We start from the raw sequence: 21,695 nt of genomic DNA on the forward strand, positions 1-21,695 counted from the left end.
CTTAATTATTTGAATAGCTATAAATAATTTTATGCTCTACTAGGGTTTCTTTTTTCCGAGAGAATGGTCCAAGGAATATTTGACTTTGTATACTTTATGTAATGTAGCTCACAACGGGCTCATATCTCTGCAAAGCAAATATAAAAGGGTTCTTCATGGACCACATTGTCACTGTGGGATCAATTTTTTGATTTTAACCAATGCAAGATGTGTGTGTGTGTGTGTGGGGGGGTAAATAAATTGATGCAAACAACATGCCTTCTAGAGCTTAATCAACGTGTAATGCTTTGATGCGCCTTGTGGACCGTATCCGGATACTTCTGAATAAGTCATAATGGCATGTGATGAGATCGGTCATGTCTTTCATGAGGCAAATAATCTTGTTTTTCTTGCATTTAGCTTACCTATGGGTACTCGTTATTTCACAACTCCTCATTAGTCTTCTTATAATTATCTTAATCAGACTGATCTTGTAGGATTGTTTATCCTAAAATGGTTTCTCAATAAAAATTTGTATCCTTTGGATTTAAAAAAAAAAAAAGAAAAGAAAAAGGGGAGGGATTAAAGAGAAGCATCATATCTCCATTCTCCAAAATATTTGCGGCACCCATTATAATTATTAATTAGCCAGGGATTGGTTGTGTTTGCAAAGTATAATTAAACACTAATTTAGGGAAAACAATTCCTATGCAAAGGGGTGCACAGTGAATATATTTAATATCAAACAATGTCCAATATATAGTACAAGAAATAATTATTAAGTTTGCGTGAAAACTTTGGAAAAATGAAATGGTGATGGAGAACGTACGTACTTATAAACCATGCATAAAATACATTTGCATGTTCATATCCTGTTTAAATATTCAAATAATATTCCTAAAATGGTATGATAATTTCACTTGAAGTGGATATATATATATAGATATATATACCCTACTTGAGCATTAATAAACAAAATTAATACAACGAATTAATTAGTAGGTTGATTGGTTTAGTTTGGTTATTTGATTAACGGATGGGGTTAACTTTGGCTAATCTCATAGCTAGCTAGCTTCATATTAACTAGCTAGAAAGTATACTTCACAGTTCACATAGGATTCCGAAGCTTTTTAAGCTAGCTAGCTAATACCTTTAAATTAATGGCCTCTTCTCATTGGCATTGGGTACATATCATCATATTTTCTGAGTTTTTTATTCGAAAATTTTTGGGTCGGCCGGGTTGGTTACATGAATTTATGAGGGTTGATATTTAGTGGTTTGACAAAGTTAAGTAGTACAAAATTAATTGGTCAAAAAGTAATTAACTACACCTTTATTAGTGCCTGCAGTCTGCTAAACTACACTCCATTACATAACTTTTGGCAAGATTCTTTGTTTCGCTTTAACTTGTTATGAGCTTTATATATGTCATATGCTTACCTTTGCTTTAATTAATTGGTTGGTGTTGGTGCATGAAGTGAATTGAAGTACATGTACATCGATTCCCCCTTCAATCGATTCCCCCTTCAATCAATCATCAAATTAAAATACATGCATGTCCAAGTGGAACTGGCTGCGCATATATATATATATATATATATATATCACTTATTTATGGAGGTTTTCGCCATGATTGTTCATGCTTTTCTTATCATCACATGCAAACACGACAACACAAAGCCAAAAAGAATAGTATTATAATAAGTATCCAAGAATCCAATGTCTTTTCTTTTCATTATCGAATCCTTTACAACTCTGTTTCGCATAATGAATATATATAGACTGGCATTGGATAACATTGGGAATGAAGAGGCCACTCATAAAAAATTTAGCAAACAATATTCTCCATAAATTATAGATGATATATTATTTGGGTAGGTAATTGCGGATGCATATTTACATCCAAATATAAAATATATTGATGGTTCGTTCTAAGGTATCTCTATGAGTATTCTTAATTTATAATTCACGATTTTATTTCATAAAACTATCCCGTCCTCATTCGAATTGTACCCACAACCTTTTTAATTTAGAAGAGTGAATACGTAAATTTGTGCCCAAATTGGATCAACACTTTTTTAAAAACTTTTGGATGCTTTGATTAATAAAAAAGAGTGAAAACCAAAACAAGCATATTCTACAAAACCAATTCTGTATATAAAATCTAACAAGACGACACAGTCGATGGAATATCTTGCTCATAAAAGAACAACACATGAATATCTTTAATCATGAAATTGAATGTCGCATTGGGACCCAAATTCCATCAAACTACACACACTCCAGCATTAAGTTTGTGGAAAGAGTTGAGTTTTTAAAGTAATTAATTAACACTGTGATGGTCAAAATGGTAGCAAAAACCAAGACTGCTTTTGATTAAATTCAAGGGCACCCGGCCAGAAAATCACTTGGGCTTTTTAAAGTTTTTTTCTTTCCTTTTTGGTTTGTCTATCTCTGTGAACCAAGCATGCTCTAACTTGTCAAAGCTATCCTTTTTTCTCCTCTCTATAGGCCACAAAATTAAAGTGTTTGCCTTTTTTACAAATTACAAGTTGACGCGTCAAAAATATAAATTCGGACAATTATACGGCTAGGTTTACAAATTCTCAAATTATTTGTTTCTGGGGTCATGTTTTAAGGAGGCCCAAGATCCTTTATGAGCGCTGCATAACGGCCCAAACCAAAGCTCAGCCCATAAAATGACTATTTGACTTTTTCAACAATTTTTTTTGGAATCACTCCATGAGTTGAAAGCCTTGTAATTATCTGATGCATGGGCGTGGGACTCACGTGTTCGAGCTTTCTCAGGTCCAATTTCAAGAACTCTGCGTGGGATGAGAAATTTTTTTTGGTGCCACCCCCATACCGAAAGCCTTGTAATTATCTGATGCGTGAGACGGGAGACTCACGCCCGTCTCACGTGCTCAAGTTTGCTCAGATCCAACTTCAAGAACTTTGCGTGGGACGGGAGACTCACGTGCTTGAGTTTTCTCGTTTTCTCAGGTAGGACGGATCCAACTTCAAGAGCGAGAAAATCAGATAAGTTTTGGGGTTCTTTCCACGCAAGTCTTGACTTTCTACTGACCTATGTTTGTCGATGATGCCTTTAACTTCATTGGGATTCTTCGGCCATGTCTCCACCCCTGCAGAACGGTCTTCATGAATGATCACACAAACTTCTACACCACACAGTGTGGAAAATTCATAAGTCATCTTCATTAATCCCTTCTTGCGCTTTTGATATGTTCGCATACGACTCTGCTCATTGCTCATCAGTTCCATAGTTAGCTTTCCGTGATCTATCTTGAATTTGAGCTGGAAAAGTTAGCAGACCATGGTATAGAAATTAAACTTCAAGTTGTTAAAGAACACGAAATCGATTCTTCCAGTTAAACAAGTGGATTATGCAGATACATACAAACCAACCCTGCTGCGGGGAGATTAGTTCTGCAATCTGAATTTTTATGCTTAGATTGCAATAAAAACAACTTTATGCCAGTTTGGGGGAAACCCATATTAGTCTATTCAGTGAAGTTATTGTCATTGTCTAGTTCTTGTAAGATCTGACACAAATCATCACAACAGAAATGAACCCACAACATCTATTTTTCCAATGACAGCCAATACATTACAACTCAACCACAAAACAAAAGAAGAACAAAATTTGGGTTTGGTTTTCATCATTTCAACTTAGGTTTTGATGAGCTCTGCAGAGGCTTTGCAACAGGTCGAAGAGGGGGCTTGTTCGTAAGTTTCTTCAAGTCATACTTGACAGATGAAAAGGCACAGATCAAGGCAATCAGCATTGTTGGGTAGACGTAGACAGCCCTTGCAGGATCTGTATTTACTGGCTTTCCCAGGATTCCTTCCTTGACAAGACCCCAAACTATTAGTAGTGTCCCAAACATGCTCATCCTACCAGGTTTTAGAACCCCGAGAAGGGCTCCTGCCACGGAAAAGTAGCTTCCTGCAAGGACCTGGTACATAAGACAAACATGAGATGAGATCCCAACTGATTAAGCAAAATAAAGAGCTTAATTGGCTCCGATCTTATGTGAAAATAATCAAGGAAAGGAAAAGATGCATTAGTTCAAGGAATTAATGGAGCTTTAGTAGTCTGTTCTCAGTATTTACAACAATGTGATTTTGAATGTCAACTCAATTTTTGGTCCATCCGCTTGGCATTCCAAGTTTTCGTATGGTTATTCAGATCAATAAACAGGGACAAACTTATTTATCTAATTTCCCTAAGGCTATATCAGCTCTTCATCGCATCATACTAATAATAATGGGGAAATGCAAATGATTTTTCCGGCACTGGCAATGGCTATAACGGCTAAATCATACAAACAGAAAGATTAAGGAGCGATTACTATCAGTATACCAGAGTACCAGACTAGACTTTCATAAGAATGAACCTATATAGATACATGCTAGTTGAGCCATGCCCTGCACATAAAAGATATGTGCGCATCTGTCCTCAAAACTGTATATTGGAACTTGGCACCTCAGTACGTGGTTATACGAAAGGCATCATAAAATATACCACATAATTCAAAACAAGAATGGTAACAATGAGAAGTTCAAAAGGCAAACCTCCAAGCGTTGGAGATCAGTTACAGCCGAGGCTTCCTTCACAGTAGTCAAGTTATAGATGTTTAACAGATCTTCCCATCTCGGAATAGTAATGTTTGTGACAATGCCGTTTGCAATGGCTCCTGGGTAGAGTAGTGCTTTCACAACCGGAACAGGGAAGATCTCACTTGCAATCAATTGGGAAGATGTAACATGGATTGGAGTCGAACACATGCCAGCTCTGCATGGAATCCTGTAAACAAAAAGGCCAAATTAAAACTAAAGCCAGAATGTAGCATGACTTTTACACCTTTTCCACTTTGCCCAACAGCCATTATGAAGTAAGAATGCTTCTCACTCTATTCATGATAGCCACTGAGAAAGGCCAGAAAAATTAATAAACAACTCAAACAAGAACTCGTCTCCAAAATACAATGCAGGAATGAGAAAGGCTACAAGATCCTATAAGCTTTAGGAAATGCATGCATCAACAAAAGGTGCAAAGTACGGACATGATTTTTCACAGACATTATTAGGCAGTCAGCTCATCTGTCTAAATCACATAAGCTTAACATGCTTTAGCAAACTGGTACAAATCCTGATTCTCATATTTGAACATTAGATACAACATCCTATTAAAAGTCATTAGATTGCTTGATATTTAAAATTGCATCTCTACATGAAAATACAGTATGCTTTAGTAAATTTCTCAAGACGATGAGTTATTTGCCCACCAAATAACCCAATTCGATTTCTCCACGGGGTCAAGGGAAGGGATTCAACTTGTCACACCAAACTTTGGGTTTTGGGTTTGTGTAAGAGTGAATTGATTGCAATACTATAATCACTTGACAACCAATGGGAACAACATAAAAATGTACCTACAAGATCAAATAAGCAATAGCGTAATCAGAGATCCAAACTGAATACTCCGTTGAAGCAGAAGTGAGTCTTAACCATCAAACAGATATCGGAATGACGACTTGCAAGAAAAATCCCAAATATCATTATCAATAGGGATGATAATTAAATTAACACCAATATGTGAGTGTTAATCATCCTTAGATGATTCAATGTTTTGATTCCAGAAGTTCAATTAAATTCTTCAAAAATAGCCATTAAGAATAGAACAAAGCAACAGCACAGTAGCGACCCATACGCTAAAACACAAAGATAAACAATTTTAATGAACACCCATTTGGGGAAATGACTGGGTAATCCAAAGATTTGAAGTAAGATATTTGCAGATCTTTAAACGATTTCGGGAAAAGACAAATATGAAGGAGGCGTGTCTGAAAGGAGGACAGAGTGCGTAGTTGTAATTTGTAATTACCTGAAAAGAGGGATCTGTAGAATGATGAGCATAAAATATATGCAAGATGCTATCGATGAGAGATTGCTTATCCATCCCTTCGACTTCGTTGACGGTGACGACGACGATGGAGCTGCCATATGTTAGGGAGTTGATTTTATTACGCGAGTAGAAGAAGCAGACGCAGATTACGAGAGAGAGGATCCAGTGACGTTGCGTCAATGCGGGTTCAGTAGGTTCGGGTCGTCCCGGACAATTTGGATAATTGGATATAATCCTTAAAAATTAAAAATAACTAATTCAAAATCTGTTCATATAAAACGGTGCGTTTTAAATCCTGAAGCAGCGAATTGGGGGTTTTACATTTTCGTAGAACCACCTCATCTACAGAGGAAACAGAGACGCAATGGCTTTAGCTTCATCACTACAGACTTCCATGGCACTTCGGTGTCTACCAGCTTCTCACGGTGAACGCCTCTTCGTGAACCTCCCTCAACGCTCTGTACTCGCCTTCTCTCGCCGAACCAAGAATTCTGCAGTCACGTCTTCCTCTTTTTCTCCTAAGAAAAAGAAGGTAATACCCACAATTGAATTATTAATTTGAATTTCTTCATTTTTGCTTTCTGTAATTGGTGTACTTGTTTAGGTTGGATTTCGAAAACGACAGGAAAGTTTTCCGGCTGAAGAGAATGAGGAAGACGTAGACGAGGATGCTTTCGAGGCGCTCTTTGGCATGCTGGAAGAAGACCTTAAAAAAGACGGCGTAACGGCGGATGACGATGAGGATATTAGTGAAGAGGACCTTGAAAAACTTCAACGCGAGTTAGAGGAGGCATTTGATGATGTTGATGATGTGGGGATACTCAATTCTGCTTCTGGTGATATGGATCGAGAAGAGAACACCGAAGAGGATGCTGACATTGACGAAGAGGAAGAGGAACCCGTGAAGGTTAAGAATTGGCAGCTTCGTAGACTGGCGCGAGCCTTAAAGACCGGCCGCCGCAAAACCAGTGTAAGCCTGTGCTTAATCTGACCGAACTATTATTCATAAACTGTGCATATCTGATTCTTGAACTGGTTCTCTTTGTTGTTTATTTATGTGTGAATTCAAAGAGGAATCTTATACTGAAATGATGCTGATTTCATTAGTTTCCTGAATGCACCATAAAGGCTGGCCCCCTCTTGTTTTCTTAGACATCTCTGAGCAACTTGTTTGGACAAGATTTTTAAGTCGTATTATTTGTTCTAAGAAATTACTTACATCTTTGATTTCTACCAGAATCTTAAAATTGGAACATAAATAGCTCGAGAACTTGGGATCTTGATGTGCATCTTGTACGATGTAGATGTATGAGTGGATGTTTCTGCTAAGTGGACTGTGATAGCAGTTCATGTTAAGTTCAATTACTACTGAACCTCGACTTGGTTTTAATAGCAAGTCTCCCTTGTTTTGCAGATCAAAAGTCTTGCTGCGGAACTTTGTCTTGATAGAGCTGTTGTTCTAGAATTACTTCGAGAACCCCCTCCAAATCTTGTTATGATGAGCGCTGTTTTACCTGATCATGAACCTGCGCCAAGGGTATTAGAGCCTGAAACCAAAACAGTTTTAACTGTTCCTGAGGAGAGGGACGCGAATAATGTCAAATCTGAGACAGAGGAAAAATTGCCAGTTCATGCTAGGCAACAAAAATGGTTTGCTCAGAAAAGGCTGAAGAAAGTACAAGTTGAAACCCTGGAAAGGGTTTACAGAAGAACAAAACGACCCACTGTAAGTGAGTTTTCTTTGCTTTATAGATTGCAATTTTCATTGTGAACTGATTTTGATAATCTGAAGATAGTGAACATCTCTGTCAGACGGTAATTTGTTGAAATGTTGTCCTTTGATTATCAGTGATATTACATTCTCATCTTTTGTATCCTCTGTCTTTCCAATTAATGCAGAATGCAATGATTAATAGCATTGTGCAAGTTGTTAATCTACCCCGCAAAAAAGTTGTGAAATGGTTTGAAGATAAGCGCACAGAAGAAGGGGTTCCAGACCGTCGTCTTCCCTATCAACGGTCTGTTTCAGAATCTGTGTTTTCACATTGAAGCAATCTGTATATTTTTACTGTATGTAATATTGGTGTATCTTGTATGAAAGTTTTACATTTAATGGTTGTGCTTTGTCATCATTTTGGTTCTTTAAAGTAAGAGTTTCTTGGTCTCGTGGAGAAGGAGAACAACAGATTGAAAAATATCAATAGGCAGATACTTAAGTTTCTAAAATGATTTTTTGAATTGACAACTTTCTTTGTTGTGTTTTGATCGCGAATCTTCTGTTTATTTTCATTCTGGTCGGTGCCTTCCTTGCTGCTTCAGTAGGTAGTGTATTTATATGCCCACAAAATCTAAGTAAAGAGTAGGGGGAAAAACATTGGGTCTGAATGACTCACAAGATGGACATATATCTGCAAAAAAATCCTCCTCCCATTGGACCATTTGTATCTATATGCATTAGTATCCTGATTCATGGATCTTTATGATAGTGCCACAATTGTATATGCAATTGCATCTGATTACATTTTTCTATCTTTGGAATGAAATCACAGTATTTTGCAATCTTATAAGTATAAGATGCGTTAGAGTGTGATTTGAACTCTTTGATGGCATAAGGCTCTGAATTATTTCACAGATATAGGAATCGAGAGGTCAGCGGGTTGGGTAGAGGTTCATGCTTTCAAGACACAGACTACATGGCTCTCTGGGGTAAGCCCTTTCACAGCTGGTTTGTTATCCAGTTTATTTGGGAGCATCTCTTGTTCTCAGGGGTTTAAATAATATGGATTAGGAAGGGGGAAAAAATGGAAGAAAAAAAAATGGAGCATTTAAATTGAGTGAATCCATTTTTATGCAGGTGGGGGGTGTCATCATTTGATCCGCACCATCTCCAAAGGCTAAGGTCTGTTTCTGGATATGTGGGTTTCAATCTGTTCCTAAAACATAATATTATGTCTAGAAAAACTGCCCACCAAAGTTCTCTGTGTCAGAAGAAGTTTTTTCTCGTCCTTTGTTGTTGTCATTATGGTCTTTGTGATTGAACTTGGTTATGTGGGTCGCCAAACCAGCTTAGCTGAGAGATACTCCTGCACAGTCATGAGTTAAAACTACGAGAGATATGCAGGCATTCAGCTTAGAAAATGATTTGATAGTTTGTATTTATTTTTGTGAATTTGATGTCTTATATAAATCTCTGAGTGTTGGTGTATGCTTTTTATTAGAAACACGAGTTGTGCTTGAATTCTGCGTGATAGTTCTCTCTGAAAGTAGATGAATTGAGTAAAATGCAACCCCGTATCCTCCATCACGTCTATCTCTCTCTGGCACACACAACATTTACAAAGGACTGGGAGCCCGGGAAACTGCGACTAAGGTGAGTACAGAAATTAGTAATTAGTAGTAAAGCTTGCTCTGAAATGGTAGAAGCTTTAGCATTGTTCAATTTCTCTTTGACCTGAACTTCAAAATCTAATGTGGACTTACTTCTATTGTGTCACATCTATGAGTTGTGACAAATTCCAGAATCTGTTCTGTCTTTACTATTTTGATTATAACATCTAGTTTGTTGACTTATATCTTGACCCTGACTGGCTCCTGATACATGAAAACAACTTGATGCTTGAATAGACGATATTCCAAGCATATAAGTAGAAAGAATATTTCTGGAGTCAAACGAATGGCAACAAATAAAACCTTGATGAATAAGCATATTTTCGAAAAAGCGTGCAATGCATGACAAGAGAGCTTATTCTGCATAGAGATGCCATCTTCTGGCCTATTTCTATGGTTCTTCTCTTTGTGCTCTGTTGGTCTGCTATATATGCCTGAAACTGCAGAAACTTTCAACTCAGAATTGCAACAAGCATCAGACGATAGCAGAAGAAATACAGAGTATTTCAAGAGCTAGCTATTAAGGACACGCATGGCAACTCTACAAAGATCTGCAGTTTCCTTCAGAAGGCAAGGTTCCTCTGGAATAGTTTGGGATGATAAGTACGCTTTAGGAGAAAATGATCAGATTCTGCAGAAAGATCAGCTAAGGCATTGTCAAAGTGTCAGGGATATTGGGACAATGGATCAGAGAGACTCAAACCCCACAACAATCCCCCGGAGTTTTTCGGCCCCAGGAAAGGCTTTTAGGCTACCTCCAGCTCTCCCCAAATCTGGATCCGGACAAGGAAAATGAAGGTCTTATTCATTCTTCCCAGCTGTAACTGGGATTTTGAGATGATCAACTTCTGACCTGTTGCACGGTTGTTCTCTCATTTCATTGCTATTTTATTCTTTGTGGTTTATTTACTTAGTTTACGTATAAACTATATTGCGGAATCGGACTCAAGATTGCTTTCATGTAATGCAAGTTTTGTATCGTGATTAGCCATTATGGAACACTGGCCTGTTGTAACTTTTGGAGTTGTGTATTGAACACCTTGGTCTGGCTACCTCTGGAGTCGTAGTAGGATTTAATTGTAAGAAAGCGAAGGCAATGGCGAGTCTCATTCTGTCAATTTGTGTGGGTTAGCTACATGCGTAGAAGAATCAAAGACATGAATGAATGAGTTAAAGTCCTTTCTGCTAGATTGTATTGATGACTTTCTAGGACCAAATTGGTTTTGGCTTTGTTATTTTCAATAGAATCCTTGTATGCAAGTACCGTGGAAGATACCATTGTGCACCTCCACCACCAACTAGTCAACGACTCCCTTGGGAGCTCATTACAGCCCACAACATTGGAGTAACATAAACGGACGAGGGTCCTGAAGTAGAAGTCACACAGTGGTCGTCATAAACCTTAAATATGTTTACCAAATTTAAAAACTGCCGGAAAACTTAACCCGTAACATAAAGGATAACATACTAATATCACGTGCATGGCACGTGTGGGATTGAGGATCCGGTGCTCATATGTCCGTAGTGGGAATTGCGATAGACGATACCAAACTTTCCTGAATTCGAGAAACTTGAAAAATCTTTCCGCCAGTACATAAAACGGTCCCAATTCATTGCACACTTCTTCGTACTCCTATCTCATCCGTTCATTCAATTATCCATCCTACGTCCCTTATTGTTCCACGATCCATTTCCTTGAACCTTTGATTCATCGAACTTCTCATGGCTCCTGTAGCTCCACGATCAAAGTCTATTGACCATCCGATCTATCGGTGATCTAACGGATTAAGTATCTTCAGACAGAGTGTAGTCTGCGATTACTCCACTTATGACATTAATATCCCGCTCTTTTTCTCTCCCCTAAACCCAGAGATTTCTATTCCTCCTCCCTTGTCTGCATTGGATTAAGAAATGCAAGATCAAGCGACGAGTTCAATTGCGGCCAATTCTCTGCCGTCGAGCAGTGAAAGGTCTTCAAGCTCTGCTTTTCAAATTGAAGTCAAAGAAGGTATAATTTCTGCCCACCAATTTTTCCCCTTTCCCCAGTAAAAGCTGTCGAATTTTATGTCCCGTGACTTGAATTTCTGATTTATCAGGAGAGAAATTGTTTTATTTTTTGATAATTCTAGATATTCTCTTCATGATCCCAGCAAACTAGGTTGAAAATTTCGTTGTGTTCATGCCGGATTTGGGATTTTTCTCTCTGGGCTTTTGTGCTTCACTTTCCTCTCATTTTTGTTTTCAATCCGCATGGTTTAATTCTATCTCCAGATTTCCCATCTGGGTTTTGTTAATATGTAGCTATTGTCATGCGGATCTTCAAAATTCTCTCGAGAATCGCTTTTCCGAGAAAACTCTTCGCGATTCGCACGGTTTCCCTGTTCTCATTTTTTCTATTATGTTTCTGAGCCCTTTTTGTTAATTGTTGCTGGATTGCGATACCAGGTTTGGAGAGTGACGAAGAGATCAGGAGGGTGCCGGAGATCGGAGGAGAAGCCGTCGGAACTTCCTCATCTGGTAGGAACGGCGGATCAACGGCCGGACTGGACCGCGCTAAGGCCACCGGCGAAGGTGGACAAAGAAAGAGAGGTAGAAGCCCAGCAGACAAGGAGCACAAGAGGCTTAAAAGGTGAATATTAACTGTTCGATCTTAATGCGTTTCAGTGTTTTATGGTTTTCCTTCTCCAACCGAATCCAGTGGAAAATTATTGATATTGTGTTTTTGTTGTGGGCTTGGGGGCAAACATTGGAAAAAGGTTGTTGAGGAACAGAGTGTCAGCGCAGCAAGCAAGGGAGAGGAAGAAGGCTTACTTGACTGAGTTGGAAACAAGAGTCAAAGACTTGGAAAAGAAGAACTCGGAGCTGGAGGAGAGACTGTCCACGTTACAGAATGAGAATCAGATGCTTAGACATGTATGTCTCATCACCTTCGCCATTAAATCATCATCATCATCATCATCATCATCATCATCATCATCATCATCATCATCATCATCATTGTTTTATGAATTCTAGTGGTTTAGTTTGATAAAACCCATAGGAAATATAGATCAACTGACAAGGAAGCATGTAGTTTAGGGTCAATTAATGGACCTGACCCTTTATTTTTGGGCCTTTAATCTTGTGACTTACTTGAAAAAACCCACTTTATTCAGAACTTTTCCTGTGCCATTCTTGGACTGATGATTAAGTTGGTTGGGTCTTAATTAATGGACCTGACCCTTTGTTTTTTGGGCCTTGAACATTTATTGATGGATGTGTTTGCAGATACTGAAGAACACTACTGCGAGTGGGAGCAGGAGAGGAGGAACTACTAGTGGTTCCAATGGTGATGGATCTTTATGAGTAAAGAAAGAATTGGCTAGAGTTTGTAAAAATTAAGGAAACAGATTGCTTGACAATGAAGTGGTATGTGATATTATGAGGACTAGCCATGGCTTGATTCGAATGCAATTGAGGAGTGAAGTGACTAGAGCTATGAAATGAAATATATAAAATTTGCGCTAATTGTCCTTAGTCTGTAGTCCTAATTTTTATGTTCTTGTAAAGCCATTACTAGCCATGCTTTGTGGACGAAGTGATGAAGGTGAATTTTGAATCCGTCTGCTATTTGTACTTCAAATGATTTTCTTGTATTGTTCAACGTTCCTCCTGGCGGTTTTCTGCGGTTCATAACAATCAATGGGCTTGGGCTTCGTGGTATATCAATTTATATATATGTAACGAGGATCTATAAGCCTTCTCCTTAATTCTTGATGTCACGTGGACGCCTCTACAAAAAAGCTTACACATTCTAATTAAACTTGATAAAAAGGAATGATAGACAACTTGAGTAATGAGAATTAATTTAAAAAAACAAAAATGTAAAGGACAAAAGAAAAAATTAAAATATATTGAAAAACTTTAAGACTTATAATGAAGATTTAATGTTTCATGCAAGTGGTTTGATATTGTTTCAGTTTCACTAAGGTCATGTATTATTAATTATGAGAGGTTTTTGATATTACTCAATTAATGAAATTCCTTTATAGTATTTAGTTTGAAAACATTTTATATGTTTTTGGCATTAATTATCATCATTTTGTGAGAATTTTTTTGTGTTTTTATCATTTTATGTGTTTTTTTTATGTATTTTGTGTGTTTTTGTAGTATTTAATTGATGTATTGTGCATGTTTAGAGTTTGGTCAGGTTTAGTAGTCTGTTTGGATTGCAATATACACAACATGAGAGGTTTTTCTCACGCTATATTGTTCTAATGTGTAAGTAAATTCAGCCCATTTGGTATTGGAACATGTAAGTGGATAGGAAAGCATGATAGAATTCAGTGAGTTGTTGAAGGTCAAAGTGATTATAGGTATAAATCTACCAGTCATACATAACATTTCAAAAATATAAATTCAAAAATCTTATTCTAAAAATATTAAGAATCTTATTCTAAAAATATAATTTCAAAAATATTACTTATGCTACATTGTATTTCTCGATATTGAATGCCACTTTATAGAGAATGTTGTACCAACCATACAATATTGTCTCATAAACATGCTTTGGTGACCTATAACACTTTGTAGATACTAACGACACAAATAAAAATTGATAAACTCTTAACATACTTATTTCTTATGAATCAAATTTCTTACACCCTATTAGAAATTTTTTTTTCTTAGCAAACTAAAAAAAAGGTATTGTACATATTTTATCTTCATTTTCATCTCACAAACATCTCTATTTTTTACAATTAAAACTCTACTCTACTACTCTTCATATTAACAAAGTATTGAAAAATTCTTACGCATCTCTATTTTCCTATCAAAATATGTGCCGCGGGCATGCAACTAGTTTTGAGAGGAACACGGAAGAAGAAATGGCAAGACTGTAATGACTTCCTCACTGGCCCTTGATGGATACCTACCTAATCTAGCACGTGTCAGGTTCGCATTAGTTGATTACAGGCTGGCAAGATCTTATTGTTTACATGGGTTTGACGAACTGGGCTCTAATGAGCTTTCGGCCCAAAATCAAGCTCCTGAAGAATATTAGGCCCGAGTCCAAACTGCTCGGTCCGACAAAACGACGCCGTCATAAAATCTCAGTAATCTATATGGAAAACTCAAAACTACTCTTTAAACTTCAAAGCCGAACTGCGCGGGGGACAAGGTCACAGGAGTTTCTGTTTCGAATATTTTGATACAGAAGAGAGAAGGTGGAAGAGCGAGAGATTAGGGGTTTTTCTCTCTCTAGGTATTAGAAATTTAGAATATGGAAGGAATAACAGAAGGAATTAACAACTTGAATGTCACGGATTCAGCTTCGTCTGCTAAGAAGAACCGAATCCAAGTCCCTAATACCAAGAAACCCCTCTTTTTCTACGTCAATCTTGTCAAGGTTCTCTCTTGGAGCCCCTCTCTTTATTCTTCAGTTTAGTGTAACTAGCTACTTACGTTTGTAATCTTACGAATGGACTTTTCCGTGTTTGACTGCTGAGAAAACTGAAAAAAGTTTTTTATTCTTCTATATAAAGAAGAAATTAGTAAGTGGTTTATTTTTCTCTTTAATGGCCATGGAACCTTTTGACTAGCAGATACACGGATCTAGGGTTTTTAGTTGTTTTTGCTCTCATAAATATTTGATTATTTGCTTCGTATAAGTTTATCATGTTTGATATTGATCAGTAGAAGTGATTGTTCCCTGTTTCCCGACAAAGGAAGCCTTACTTTCCATGTTTTTGGCCCACATAGTGTACTTTAATGCAATCTGTTATAATGCTGAAACCTGAATATTCATTAGATAATCTAAGTAGCTGTGTAATTGGATTATTATTTTTTGCTGTTTTGGGCAGTGATAAGTAACTTAGAATACTTGCTTAGTTATGTTATTCATATCAACTTGTGTCTTAAACAGGGGGCATCCCGAATCCCTTTTATTGTCTGTCTCTTTGTGGGTCTGTTCCCAGTTTTTGAACAACTGATAAGTTGTTTTTGACATTTTGTACGTGAACCCTCATATGTTATATGCGTGTGTTTGAACTTTGAAATGTATTTATGCGCACACGTACAATTCTTGTAATTCAGAATTTTTTTTTTAACTCCATAATGGGAGACATTTATTAATTTCTTGGATGTTTTATTGTTACTCATGCAGAGATATATGCAGCAATACAACGAAGTGGAACTTTCTGCTCTTGGAATGGGTATTGTTTCTTTTGTGCCCCCTGGGGACCTAGACATCCCTAGTTTCTACTAACATGAAATCATGGATCCCTGTTTCCGTCTGTTAATGCTTACTACTTTGTGTGTGCTGAAAGAAACTTCTTACGTACTTGTGATATCACGAGTAAAATATGGGGTGATAGAATATAATCTTCAATGACGCAAAATCCTCTTTTGGTATATTTCTTATTAATTGCTTGAAATTGTACTCTTCTAGTTCTTGTACTAACTGGCTGGAGGTAATATCCTCAGGACCATGCAACCTCTCTTTGTGAACCTCCTGGTTGCGTTATAAAATTTGGTTCCATATTAAAAATATTGTATTCATGGTCCATGGTGGTTGTTACTTGTTACAGAAGAACAAAAACGTGTTTATTGTGCCATGTAGACATTTTATCTTGTAGTTTTTTCATAGTTCTTTCTAGTTTTTACTGGAAATTTGACATTTATGTTGTCCTTACAGCTATTGCTACAGTTGTTACAATTGCTGAGATCTTGAAGAATAGTGGTTGGGCAGTTGAGAAGAGTGAGATTCCTAATTTCCCTGTGATTTTTTTTTTGTTATTTTTGTTTTCGTAGGACCAGGAGATATGGAACTTTTCGTTATATATTAAATATACAGGGATCATGACATCAACGGTTGACATGAGGGAGGAATCAGGGGGACGTCCTGTCCTGTTCAGAAAGCAAAGGTAAACCTTTATTACAGCATGTACAACACAGTGGTACTTGCAGTCATATAGATCTTTGGCTGTGGTAACCTTGCACTTCATTGCTTTTTCATGCATTAACTTAAGTTGGAAGTGAGATATTATGATCTAAACATTTGTAAGCCTTTAATTTGGAACCATGGAATTTGTGGCTTATGCATCGGTAATGCTTGAACTGAAGTCTGCTGGCTTCGATTGTGGTTGCATGTGCTCTAATATGAACCACCTGATGATGCATGACATTAGTCAAATTCTACCAGACAAAAGCCAAGGACCTTATATGCTAGTGGACTCAATTTGTTGGCCATTTTTTCTTTATTGGAGTAGTTTCACCTATAAAAGGATTCTGGGTGTGCAATCCTCATATCATTTCTGGATTGTGGTAGGCAGTCTTGGTTTTACTATTTGGAGTAGCCGTTGTCTTGATTTTATCTCTAGGCTCCTGAGTTTCTTTTATTTTGCCTGTTTTATAGATAGAAATATTGCTGGGTAAGACGGAGAAGTTTGATGAGTTGATGGCAGCTGCTACTGAGGAGGCTGCGGACAACGAGGAGCAAAGCTGAGATGTTCTCCAGAATATTAGTCCGTTCCCTTCAGTTTTGTTATGCTAATTTCTGTAACAGTCATGGATCGGAGTTTTTATGTTAGTGATGATTTTTTTAGAAATTGTGTAAAAAACAATGCATTCCTAATCTATTCAAATTTGTTTTTCAATTTTTTGGCTTTTGGAAGTAGAGCAATGATGTTTACAATATCTTGCTTACCTCTTAATGGAATGGGGTTGCTATCATTTCAAGTGGGACGGCTACCCCAGGTCAATTGGTCAATCTGATTGTGTTCAACTTTAGGTAGTCACAGTCCAAGTATATGCGGTATGTTTGGGCTATTGTCTCCCAACTTTTTTGTCCTACCACCACCTAACATTTTGGTAACCAAGCGTAAATGCAAAACTTACTTGAAATCATGAATAGCTTTCGCAGAAATGGTAATTGGATAAGATGCCACTTTTTGCTTCTTGTAAAATTGAAGCAAGAATCAGGGAGTAGCACAAAGTGAGTTGTTAGCTGAGATAATAAACTTGATTGCGATAACACTCTCATTGCAACCGGGAGGAAGGTTGTTGGTTTGGGGGTGGGGGGGGGGGGGGGTGCCAGACTGCCGCGGGGGTTCCATGCTACCACAAGAAAAAGGGAGCAGCACAAGAAATGAAACAAGAAAAACAGGACATGTTGTGTCTAACGAAGTAACATAATGCACAATCCTGCATTCCCAAAATTCTTTCACTGCCAATGCAGTTATCAGTCGTAACCTCCAAAAAAACCTACCTCTAATTGAGTCCACAATAAAATATGAAAGGATCAAGGAAAAAAGAAGAAGATCCCAGTCACATCAGAGAAGTATTGTTCTCTTCATTCATGCTGCAACTAGAAGTTTAATTTAACTGTTTGATTGTCTTATTCTTTCCAAATAGCTCTTCTATGCCTCCTCATCCTCCTCTACAAGTATCCTCTTGCAAGCTTCATAGCACATAAAGGAAATCCCAGCAGCAGGCACCAACTTCAAGCAGCTAGGGCCTAGCCCCTTGTACAAACCATGAATCCCTTCTTGTTCGAGTATGCTGGCGAGTGCGTGCATCACATTCTTGTATACCTGCCTCCCACTGACAGCTCCTACCTGCATGTGTTTCCGAGCCACCTCAAGAGGAAAAGTTGCACTGCTTGAGATTGCACCGGCAGCTGATCCGATCAATAGGGTTTCTATGTTGCCAATCTTTTCTTGCTTAAAAACCTTCCTATAGGCTTTTCGTAATGTGTCATACGCAAAGTAATTTGTGGCAGCATAAGGAACCACTCCAATTAGACTCGGGGCAAGGCCCCTGTAGAGTTCTCCAGGGCCCTCTTCTCGCAATATTTTGACGAATGCATCTACTATACCCTTATAAACACCTCTCTGAAGAAATTTGCAAAACAGTTCTGAGTAACGTAAACACTTTTAAATGTCAGACTAAGCAGTAAAATCATAGTCGGACTGTACCTGTATGGTTAATCGAGTCTTGACCAACTCCAAAGGATATGTGCACAAAGTCGAGCTTACTCCAGCACAAGCCCCAGCAACTAATGAGGCAGGAAGAGGAAGTTTTGCTTGTTTCCCAGGTTTCGGTGACAAATTCTTGTTAACTGTGTCGTAAACAAACAACTGCAAAGAGATTATGAAAGAGTTAGACAAAGGCTAACAAGTGTAAGAGAATAGAACTTTTGAAACAAGACATTTCCCTTGTCATTCAAAATTAAGTTCCAGGGTTTCATCTTGAATACCAATTTGAAAAATATAAAAACCATAACTACTGCTAAATACACCACACATTACGACAGCATTCCATACAATAATATACTCCTCTTCCTATCTCCAAGCGAGGCTGAAGAATAGGTTTAGCTTTATACAGAGCCAAAAACAAAACAAGATTTTGCAAAACAATAGCATGTCATCACAATTCAATCATGTGATTCAACTACAAAGGTTCTTGATTTCACAGGGGATGAGTTTGAGAAAGAGGAGGCAGGAAGTGAAGGAGGGCTGCCAAAAGGTCACTCTCCGTCTCTCCCTTGCAATGTTTTCAACTACAAGAAGAATGGGAAAAAAAAGTGTGGCACAGTTCAATGGCTTTATCAAATACTTGAACTCTATGCTCCTTCCCAGCTACTCAGTTTTCAACTTCTAAGACGCCCTCCTATGCCCAAGCTTGGATGAGTTAAGGAATGAGCTCTTCTTTTACAGTTTATACCAATCTTTTGAACTCTGTTTATTAGGCAAAAGAGGGAACTTTAGTTTGAGTCTCTTGCACTTCAAATTAAAGTTATTTATGGAAGTGCCTTCTATTTGTAAGTTACTAATAAAAATGTACTATCAAATAGCTGTGGGAAGGAAGAGGCATACTGAAAATTAGGTAAGGAAATGTTTGAAACCATTCTTAATTAGACGAAGTAAGCACTACCACAGTAAATATTACTACTCCTTCCTTTATAACTATTCAATATAAGAGTTGAGCTCTTCAATAGTAAAACTAACAAATAGATTTAACAAAGAGTGTTTTGATGTACACGGGAAGTCTTACATGAAAGCTCATGATTTTCATAAGCCATTCATTAACTTCCATTTTTTTATTAAAATTTTAATTTTAAGGCAATTGCCAGTTTGCCACGGTTAGCAATGCTAATCAATTTATATTGAGATCAATATATTGTTTCAAAAATTGACAGTGAGATCACAATAATACAAATTAATGAGATAATGAAACAAATTTGTAACAATACCAAGTTACCGACACTAGGAAGTAGGAACTACAAGGCAATAAATCTACACAAAAGGTGTCTAGTTTGATTTATCACCATCTAATTCCTGGATTTCTGCAGCTCCATTGCTTGAATATGGGCATTTGGAAACGAACAGACAAACAGATGTTCAAAAACAAACAAAAGAGATGATATCAATGAAACAGAACCAACAAAGGGCATGACGATGAACACATATCTACACTCAGACGCTTTAACTACAGGCAAGAGGAATAGGAAATGGGAGCTCATAGTTGTAATGTTAGTCATTCACAGGTAGCTAAGTACAAAGCCTATGTTAAAAATCCTTCATATGAACAGAGAATTAAGAATCCAAACAATTTGTAAATGCACACTACCAAGATGTTGAATATAAAAGTTGAATGCATTTAACATAAAATCATAGAAACCATTACCTCAATGGCCTTGCTAGGTGCAACCCGAATGACATTAACTAGATTTCCCCTAAACAACCCCTTCCACCCATCAATCTTCATGATATCATGGAACACCTCAGTTGTAGAATGCCCACCACTCCCCACCATCAAATGCGTCCTTATAGTCTCCAAAGGAGCCACTGCAGTCCGAGAAATGGCCCCAGCGACGCCCCCACTTATTAAGCGCCTCAAGGACGGATTTTTTACCTTAATCTTCAATTTAAGGCCGCCCTTTTTCTTCTTTAGAGCCTCTTCCTCCTCTGGGACCCCCACAATGCGAGCTCCCTCAGCCGAGGATATATATTTGACATACAAATTGGAATACAGAGATTTTAGGCTGTTATTATCACGAGAATCTGGAGAATTTGATGAAATACCAAACCCTGAGCCTATGTAATTGATGCTAGCAAACAAACCTCCAGGAGGGTGACAGCTCCCATCCGGAACACCCCATTGAGACCCCAAATTACAAATTGTGAAAAACCCATCTTGTTTATCATCGAACAACTCAATTCGTCTCCTACCCATAAATCAAAACCTCTGGTCGAACTTCTCTGGATACCAAAATCACGATCTCTCAATTTAATACAGCAGAGATGGCAAAGAATCGATTTTGAGAGAATGAATATCTGCGATTTTGAGAGAATGAATATCTGCAAATCCCATATTTGATAGATGGGTTGGAGGGAAAAGGCTGTGACAGAGATGGGTTGTTGGGACTTGGGAGAGATTTGGATTTTGGCAGAGGAGTACGAGAGAGGAGACGATGAAAACGAGAGAGTAACAGAGATTACAAAACCTAGAAAGAGAAGAGAAGGGCGGTACGCGAATCTCTTCGCTTCTCTTTCAATTTCTCTCTCTTTTTCGATTGTGTTTATTGGATGCGAGGCCGCCAGTGAGCAGTGTATCAGTATTAGGGCCCGTTTGGGCAACAATTTTAAGCATCTCTTTCAATTTCTCTCTCTTTTTCGATTGTGTTTATTGGATGCGAGGCCGCCAGTGAGCAGTGTATCAGTATTAGGGCCCGTTTGGGCAACAATTTTAAGCAGCATTTATACAGTATAAATGTTGGTTGTTTGCCAAACAACAATTCGTGGACACATAATCTATATACTACTTTGCAAATGCTACTTCTAACAAGTATTTGTGTAGCATTTGACTTTCATTCTCTTTTTTATCCTCATTAATGATCGTTATTCCAATTCTACCCCTCATATTATGGAATAGTTTTATTAAAATATTTTTCATTTAATAAATAAATAAATTAATTGTTATTAAAAATTTAATTAATTAATTATTTATTTATTAGTGTCTTTAATTTATGTCAAATATACCCTTATTTGACCTAAGTTATGAACTCGATTCTCACCTCCAATTACTGTCTTGCTCGTACTGAATAAATAAATTAAATTGCTACAGTTATCGTCTTGCTCGTCCTTATCATTTAATAAATAAATAAATTAAATTAAATTAAATTGGTAATTGATTAATTATATTATTTAATTATTTGTATGTTTGGAAACAACGTATACAACTAAAATGTATAATACCCTTGCACGTAATTTATCCCAATATGCTACACAACACAAATGTTAACAGTAAAAGTTCAACCAAACACATACCCAGCATTCAAGCAGCATATCTGCTACTAAAATTGTCTAGCATTTCTGCTACCACCATTTCTGCTAGCATATCTACTACTTTACAAATGCTC

At 37.4% G+C, this 21,695-nt stretch overlaps 4 protein-coding genes and 1 pseudogene across 6 annotated transcripts; 3 read left to right on the top strand and 2 right to left on the bottom strand.

The window, feature by feature from the left end:
- Positions 1-3,468: 3,468 nt before the first annotated feature.
- LOC120006450 lies at positions 3,469-6,128 on the bottom strand. The gene is made up of 3 exons (XM_038856495.1): positions 5,888-6,128; positions 4,576-4,807; positions 3,469-3,956 (listed from the first exon to the last, which is right to left on the bottom strand). The coding sequence occupies exons 1-3, from the start codon at positions 6,004-6,006 to the stop codon at positions 3,660-3,662; spliced, it is 648 nt and encodes a 215-aa protein (XP_038712423.1). The 5' UTR covers positions 6,007-6,128; the 3' UTR covers positions 3,469-3,659.
- Positions 6,129-6,202: 74 nt separating this feature from the next.
- Positions 6,203-9,796, top strand: LOC120006449 (protein OVEREXPRESSOR OF CATIONIC PEROXIDASE 3-like). 2 transcript variants are annotated; one of them, XM_038856493.1, is made up of 6 exons: positions 6,203-6,440; positions 6,513-6,878; positions 7,323-7,634; positions 7,808-7,926; positions 8,541-8,614; positions 8,763-9,113. In XM_038856493.1, exons 1-6 carry the CDS (start codon positions 6,273-6,275, stop codon positions 8,804-8,806), a joined length of 1,083 nt encoding a protein of 360 aa, XP_038712421.1. In that variant the 5' UTR covers positions 6,203-6,272; the 3' UTR covers positions 8,807-9,113. The 2 variants fall into 2 exon arrangements, with proteins under 2 accessions (XP_038712421.1, XP_038712422.1); XM_038856494.1 differs by lacking the exons at positions 8,541-8,614; positions 8,763-9,113 and adding an exon at positions 9,127-9,796 and having other exon boundaries at positions 6,204-6,440.
- Positions 9,797-11,113: 1,317 nt separating this feature from the next.
- LOC120006347 (transcription factor HY5-like) lies at positions 11,114-12,811 on the top strand. 2 transcript variants are annotated; one of them, XM_038856364.1, is made up of 4 exons: positions 11,114-11,303; positions 11,741-11,924; positions 12,052-12,234; positions 12,274-12,503. In XM_038856364.1, the coding sequence occupies exons 1-4, from the start codon at positions 11,207-11,209 to the stop codon at positions 12,308-12,310; spliced, it is 501 nt and encodes a 166-aa protein (XP_038712292.1). In that variant the 5' UTR covers positions 11,114-11,206; the 3' UTR covers positions 12,311-12,503. The 2 variants fall into 2 exon arrangements, with proteins under 2 accessions (XP_038712292.1, XP_038712291.1); XM_038856363.1 differs by lacking the exon at positions 12,274-12,503 and adding an exon at positions 12,563-12,811 and having other exon boundaries at positions 11,119-11,303; positions 12,052-12,208.
- Positions 12,812-14,141: 1,330 nt separating this feature from the next.
- LOC120006639 lies at positions 14,142-16,778 on the top strand (annotated as a pseudogene).
- Positions 16,779-17,459: 681 nt separating this feature from the next.
- On the bottom strand, positions 17,460-20,836 carry LOC120004831 (adenine nucleotide transporter BT1, chloroplastic/mitochondrial-like). Its single transcript, XM_038854147.1, has 3 exons — positions 19,961-20,836; positions 18,250-18,411; positions 17,460-18,165 (listed from the first exon to the last, which is right to left on the bottom strand). Exons 1-3 carry the CDS (start codon positions 20,507-20,509, stop codon positions 17,692-17,694), a joined length of 1,185 nt encoding a protein of 394 aa, XP_038710075.1. The 5' UTR covers positions 20,510-20,836; the 3' UTR covers positions 17,460-17,691.
- Between the last annotated feature and the right edge of the window lie 859 nt (positions 20,837-21,695).

This window comes from Tripterygium wilfordii, chromosome 9, assembly GCF_013401445.1.
Source record: "Tripterygium wilfordii isolate XIE 37 chromosome 9, ASM1340144v1, whole genome shotgun sequence".
Lineage (NCBI taxonomy): Eukaryota > Viridiplantae > Streptophyta > Magnoliopsida > Celastrales > Celastraceae > Tripterygium > Tripterygium wilfordii.

What these genes read in the sequence shown, in the direction of transcription:
- LOC120006450 (XM_038856495.1), bottom strand. Translation starts at nt 6,006, where the DNA reads ATGGCAGCTCCATCGTCGTCGTCACCGTCAACGAAGTCGAAGGGATGG. An exon ending in CTACAGATCCCTCTTTTCAG is followed by an intron (nt 4,808 to 5,887) that starts GTAATTACAAAT and finishes TTTTGTTTACAG; the next exon opens with GATTCCATGCAGAGCTGGCA. An exon ending in CTGATCTCCAACGCTTGGAG is followed by an intron (nt 3,957 to 4,575) that starts GTTTGCCTTTTG and finishes CTTATGTACCAG; the next exon opens with GTCCTTGCAGGAAGCTACTT.
- LOC120006347 (XM_038856363.1), top strand. Translation starts at nt 11,207, where the DNA reads ATGCAAGATCAAGCGACGAGTTCAATTGCGGCCAATTCTCTGCCGTCG. An exon ending in TCAAATTGAAGTCAAAGAAG is followed by an intron (nt 11,304 to 11,740) that starts GTATAATTTCTG and finishes TTGCGATACCAG; the next exon opens with GTTTGGAGAGTGACGAAGAG. An exon ending in GAGCACAAGAGGCTTAAAAG is followed by an intron (nt 11,925 to 12,051) that starts GTGAATATTAAC and finishes CATTGGAAAAAG; the next exon opens with GTTGTTGAGGAACAGAGTGT.
- LOC120004831 (XM_038854147.1), bottom strand. Translation starts at nt 20,509, where the DNA reads ATGGGTAGGAGACGAATTGAGTTGTTCGATGATAAACAAGATGGGTTT. An exon ending in CACCTAGCAAGGCCATTGAG is followed by an intron (nt 18,412 to 19,960) that starts GTAATGGTTTCT and finishes ATCTCTTTGCAG; the next exon opens with TTGTTTGTTTACGACACAGT. An exon ending in AGACTCGATTAACCATACAG is followed by an intron (nt 18,166 to 18,249) that starts GTACAGTCCGAC and finishes AAATTTCTTCAG; the next exon opens with AGAGGTGTTTATAAGGGTAT.
- LOC120006449 (XM_038856493.1), top strand. Translation starts at nt 6,273, where the DNA reads ATGGCTTTAGCTTCATCACTACAGACTTCCATGGCACTTCGGTGTCTA. An exon ending in TTTCTCCTAAGAAAAAGAAG is followed by an intron (nt 6,441 to 6,512) that starts GTAATACCCACA and finishes GTACTTGTTTAG; the next exon opens with GTTGGATTTCGAAAACGACA. An exon ending in CGTCGTCTTCCCTATCAACG is followed by an intron (nt 7,927 to 8,540) that starts GTCTGTTTCAGA and finishes ATTATTTCACAG; the next exon opens with ATATAGGAATCGAGAGGTCA.